This window comes from Vicia villosa, linkage group LG6, assembly GCF_029867415.1.
Source record: "Vicia villosa cultivar HV-30 ecotype Madison, WI linkage group LG6, Vvil1.0, whole genome shotgun sequence".
In the NCBI taxonomy this organism is placed as follows: domain Eukaryota; kingdom Viridiplantae; phylum Streptophyta; class Magnoliopsida; order Fabales; family Fabaceae; genus Vicia; species Vicia villosa.
Window position 1 is genome coordinate 137,520,323 of NC_081185.1, and position 6,000 is coordinate 137,526,322.

General features: G+C 30.3%; 2 protein-coding genes across 2 annotated transcripts; one reads left to right on the forward strand and one right to left on the reverse strand.

Moving 5' to 3' along the window:
• Nucleotides 1-281: 281 nt before the first annotated feature.
• On the reverse strand, nt 282-787 carry LOC131612496 (SKP1-like protein 1A). The gene has a single exon (XM_058884289.1). The coding sequence runs from the start codon at nt 755-757 to the stop codon at nt 305-307; it is 453 nt and encodes a 150-aa protein (XP_058740272.1). The 5' UTR covers nt 758-787; the 3' UTR covers nt 282-304.
• A 3,955-nt stretch (nt 788-4,742) lies between these two features.
• On the forward strand, nt 4,743-5,293 carry LOC131612498 (uncharacterized). Its single transcript, XM_058884290.1, has one exon. It carries the CDS (start codon nt 4,795-4,797, stop codon nt 5,212-5,214), a length of 420 nt encoding a protein of 139 aa, XP_058740273.1. The 5' UTR covers nt 4,743-4,794; the 3' UTR covers nt 5,215-5,293.
• Nucleotides 5,294-6,000: the final 707 nt, after the last annotated feature.

A 6,000-nucleotide genomic window follows, 5' to 3' on the forward strand; every position in this document is an offset into this window, starting at 1 on the left:
ACAAATATATTAAAGCAAAACCATAAAAATTACCAAACAAAATATAAGTGTGAATCAAATAAAAACAGAAGAGGTTATTAGTGACAAATACAAAAGAATTGAAGTATACCAATGTAAACAAGCTCTCATGAGACTTATAAATAACAAATTTGAAAGAAATTCATCCTTTCAAATTGATAAAATAAAATAATTTTTTTTAACAAAATTAAAGATGATGAAATAGTTAACAATGCAAAAGCATGATTAAAAAAAATAAAAGTGCTAAAACACCAACACCCTCATTGTGAAGAAAGAAATTGCGATATCATTCAAAAGCCCATTGATTTTCCCGACGAACTTCCGCCTCTTCCTCTGGAGTAAAGTCATTCTTAATATTAAACATCGTTCGAACTTCCTCTGGTGTCATCCCCTTCATCAACTCCGCCACTGCCTGGAATGTAAGCTCCAGCAAACTCGGTATATTCAAATAGTTTGCAGCTAATATGATATTGAATAGCGTAGCCGAGTCAACCTTCACGAACTCCGCGTCCCATTCCTTAAGATCATCGGAACTCGCTTCTGCATCCACATGCTTCTTACAGTATTCAATAATTTTTGCCAAAATGCTGCCTGTCACGTTCGGAAGAGGGATTGCGTTCTCGGCACAGCCGTCTTCGATCATGTGCTTGATCGTCTGCGATTCAAGAGCCACAGCCTCTTCTACTTCGAAGATTTCTCCGTCGTGGCTCTTGAGAGTGATCATCTTGGTTGAAGACATGGTAATTGAATGAGATCGTTGAAAAGGTGTGGAAACCCTAACCCTAACTATTTGAAACTTGTGAGCGTGAAACTATGAAACTTCTTTCTCTTATTTATAGGCTATTTCGTGAGATATATATTCTGATTTTCTGATAAAGTTTAGATTTAATATTTAAATTGTAGGATATTTCAAATATTGAGGAAATTCTGTTGCCTAAGATTTTGATTTTGATTTTTTTTCTGGAATGGCCCTAAGATTTCGATTTAAAATACACTTCAGATTTATTTCAAATATATTCAAAAATAATTTATTGGGTACGGATTGATAGTATAATTTTTTTTCTCTATCATATTTTACCAGAGATATTTAAGGATTTTGAGTTAAAAAAATATTTTAAGATTTATAAAAAAATTTATTCACGTACATTAATATTATCGGTTTAAAAGTCGGTTTGATTTAGACGAGGGGGAGGAGAAGGAAGCGATTTTAATGAAGAGAAGGGAAGGAGAAGAGAGAATTTTTTTTAAAAGAGGGGAGAAAAGGAGAGGAATTTTGATTAAAAATATGTTTGGTTCACGAGAGAATAAAATTTTTATTAATAATTTATATTTTGAGAAAAAAGTGATGCACTGACAGTGTAAAATAATTTTACACTGTCAACCAATCACAACTATGCATTCAATTATACCCTATTTTTATTTTAAAAGACTTTTAATAATATGGCATTTTGTTGATTTTTTATTGGTTGAATGTGTAAAATAACTTTACACTGACAGTGTATGAATATTATTCTCTTATATTTTTATCCTTAAAATTTTATAATTTATCACATAACGCGAAAAAAATTGAATACACTTAATTTGTATTATAATTTTTGACACAAAATAAACTATGAGTTTATAACAACTTTTAAAAATATAAAATAACTTATTATTAAATATTAATTATATTACATATATATATATATATATATATATATATATATATATATATATATATATATAAATAATAAACAAAAAATGAATGGTTTAATAATTTATATAAAAAATACAATAAAATACATAACAAAATTAAAAAAACTAAAATAAATAAGCATAAATGTAAAAATTATAAAAAAAAAAGAATTACACTATTTATAATTTATTTTAAATAAAAAATAATTTGAAGTTAAAGAACAATTATAAATTATAATAAGTAGATGAAAAGAATATAAAAAAATTACAAAAAAGAGAAACAAAAGTATGAAAAAATAATAATTTTGAAATATTAAAATAAAACTAAGGATATTTTAGTAAATATATTAATTTATTAAATATTAAAAAAAATATTTCCTCTCCTTCTCTCCGAATTTCCCGATTTGGGGACATAAAAAGTAAGATTTTGGAGAGATTTTGTTCCCCTCTCCTCCCCTCTAAAAATTGAACTAAACACATTTCATTAAAGGGAAATGCTAACTAGTGCCCTCAGGGCAATGGTTAAGACTTTAAAAATAGTAAATTTATCCTGCGTATTTAATGCCTCGAAAATTGAAATATTACATTTTCTATAAAATATTTTCATTTTTTAAATGTTTAACCATTGCCCTGAGAGCACCGGTTAACAAGACCCTTCATTAAAAGTATTTCCCTCCCCTCTTTCTATGTCAAACCAAACACGTTCTTAAAAGTTAAATATATTTAAAGTCTCTTTAAAGTTATTCATTTTTATATTTTGTCACTCTAAAAAAAATTTTAAAAATTTCGTTAAAAATCATCACTGTTAAAATTTCAACTTTTTGTCCCCCTTCACCAAATCAAAACCACAATCCACACATCAGCCACTGATAACACAAAGCAGTTAACAAATGCAAACTGAAATTTAACGCAAATAGAACAAGTTTCATGCAAGCACCACTTCAATATTAAGGCTCTGTTTTGTAAGATATGTTTTCAAGTTTATAGCTTATGTTTTATGTCTTATAAGCTCATATGATAATTTAGACTCGTTTGGTAACGGTCTTTTCATCACGAGCTTATAGTTTATTTTACTAGCTTATAGCTTATTTTCCAGACGCTATTTCAAATAGCGTTTTAGCTTATGTCTTATAGCTTATTAATTTTTCTTCCTTTTTTATCATTATTATTTTAATTAAAATCCATTTTTAACCCTTATAATTTATTTTAATTTAAAATAAAATAATTATATATTAAATATCATTTATGTCATTTTACATTTATAAGTTAATTGAACCGCTAATTTTACCAAACACTTCAATGAGCTTATAAGCTATCAGTCTCAATCATCCACTATAAGCTATAAGTCATTAGTCATCAGCCATCAGTCATAAGCTATAAGCCATCAGCTAACTTATCAATCAACTGCTATTTTTACCAAACAGACCCTAACTCGGGCTGCTCCTCCCACTACATAAGCTAATTAATATACTAGAAAAGGATCCTACTCCTACTGCTTCAAGAACAACACATCAGATCCCACAGGAGGATCAAAATCACGCTAGCAAAAAACTTCACGGACCCCTGCAAAAGTCATAAAAAGCACGAACTCAGATGATTACACCAATTCTCTGTGCCCTCCACAATTACAAACCCCCTTTAAACAAAACATTTTTCCTATACAACCATAAAGACCAACACCCCATCATCCAAAAGAAACATAACCGCTTCCCTCAGCCACCCGTCTGCATCTTGATCCTTAACAATTTCAAATGATCAGTCACTTAATAGTTAACAAAAAGATGCATTACATCCTCTTTAGTTGGAAAACAAAGTGAACAAACCAAATTTTAACTATCATTAAGAGTCCCTCACTTGAACAACTCTGCTTTAGTTGGTAATCTGTTAAGCAACAACCTCCAACCAAATAAAAGCACTTTACTTGGTAAGTTTGTCTTTCAAAGGAAGTCCAACGACCGCAACACTCCTTCCTCCAATCTTAGATCTTCTTGATTTAGCTCTGGCAAACTAACATAACTATTTTTAACCGAAATTCGTTGCTACGCTTCCACCAAATAAATTTCTCTTCAATTTCAAGACTTGGATGGATTTCCCGGAGAATAACTAATAGTCTATCCAAAAGAGCCAGAACAAACTGAAATAACTAATGGGTCATGTAGGTTATGACGACCCAAATCTAGCGCAAAGCAATATTTAATTGAGATATGATGGCGAACACATTTATGATTGACCGAGGTTATCACGATTCAAAATTTAGACAATTAAGTCTAATTCTCAATCATCAGTAAGAGGTCATTTGAATTAGGAGCAGTCACCTTGATTTTCTTAATAGACTTTCGTGTAAGATGGGTCAAAGTAGTTAGATAAGGGGAGGAACACAACGAAAAAGGATAGACACAATTCACAAGAGAATTTGACTGAGCTTCACCCGTCCTACACCAATGGAATAACTATAATGTAATTTTACAAATACAATAAATAAAAAAACTATTTTTCAAAGTGAACAGCTTAAATCTAGCAAACATGGCTTTTAAGAATTATGATTATTGTATTAATTAAGTATTCAAGCATTTTGTTATGGTGTGTGCCACTTACATTCTGTCTGCACTTACAAATGTTGTACCGGAAAGACATTAATTAACAATAAACATGACATTCCCAAACAAAAAATGGAAGCACGTTTGGAAGCTCCTACATAGGAAACTAGTATGATGTGATGTGATTGTAAATTGCAAGTTGTAAAATGAAGTTTGTATATTTCTTCAAGTCTTTATAGAATCTGATTCCAGCTACCTGTTCCCTTGAAAACTTTCACCTCTTAGTGCTTTTCCCTTATTAATTATTATGCCGCCATATTTGGCAATTAAAAAGCCATCAAATTGTAATAGTTATATATTCTTGTTAAATAACTTAGAAAAAGTTATCTCATAAAGGATCTTATGTTCTTAACTCAAATATATCATTTTCAAATACAATTTTGTAATAAGCAAAACAAACACTATAAAAGAAGCTTACTCCACCTCTTTCAAATTGCACTTCTCATAATCTTCTTAGCTTAAATCTGTTTGTGAAACCAAACTCTTCATCTTACCAAACCAAGTTATGGGTAACAAAAACTCATCAAACACAAAAGTACATGTCAAGACAACAAAGGTTTCTTCAATTGCACAACAAGTTCCAAAACAAGACATGATGAGTTTTCCAACAGAAAAAGTCCATAGAATCAAAGGTACAACAACACTAAGAGATGATGAATATATTGGGAAACAAAAGATAGAGACACCACTTGATAGTGACGAAACATTCAACAGTTTCATTCGACGTGCTAAGTATAAAATCAGAACTGTCACAATGTCCAAGTCCAACATTGATAGGGACCAGAGTTACAAAACTTCGCCAGCCGCGCCAGATCAGGAGGAAAATGATCAAAGGGAGCAGTTTGATGATTTTATTCAGATTGCTAAGAAGAAAATGAGAGCTACATCAAGTATTCGAAATAATAGTTTCTTCAAGAAGCCATGAAAATTGTTGAATTGCTTGGAAAGATTGCTGCTGACTATGTGTTCTGTTCTGATATTACATAAAAATAAGGTCTCTGAATTGCGGCATGAGAATAATTTGGATTTTATTTGTGTAAAGTTATAATTCATATTAATTTTTATAATATATAGTTTTGATTAACATTGATTTACATAATAATATTATTTTCACCATTATTTGATGATACGTTAATTTTAGAAAATTAAATAACACTCTGAAGAAATCTCATAAAATAAAATAAAAATAAATAATAAATGATCGATAATTAGTATTATTTTCACGGCCTCTAATTAATTACTTAACCTTTAACTCAACAACTAGTTAAAACTCCTCAACAACTATGGTTATGCGATGTTTCTTCTATCTTTTTTACAAGACTGCTTAATGAGAGGACAAGTGTGCGACCAACCTAACATAATTGATTGATTAGATTAAAGAATACAAGAAGCTGTGGGTAAATAAAGAAAGTGAATCTCTTTGGAAATTTCTTTACCCACCTCCCTACTTTCTTGGCCACCTTCAATGAAAAACTCAAAATATCTCTAATTTCGGAAATGCATTTCCGAAATGTTTTTTTTTTTAAAAATTTGTCTTATTTCGGAAATACACTTTCGAAAACACGAAAAAAGGTGTTTTCGGAGATGCATTTCTGAAAACGCCCCTTTCTTGGATTTTAGGTGATGCATTTCCGAAAACACCCTTTTTTGGGAGAGGGATGTCTTCGGAGATGCATATCTGAAATATTCCAAGACCAAATTGGTCTTGGAA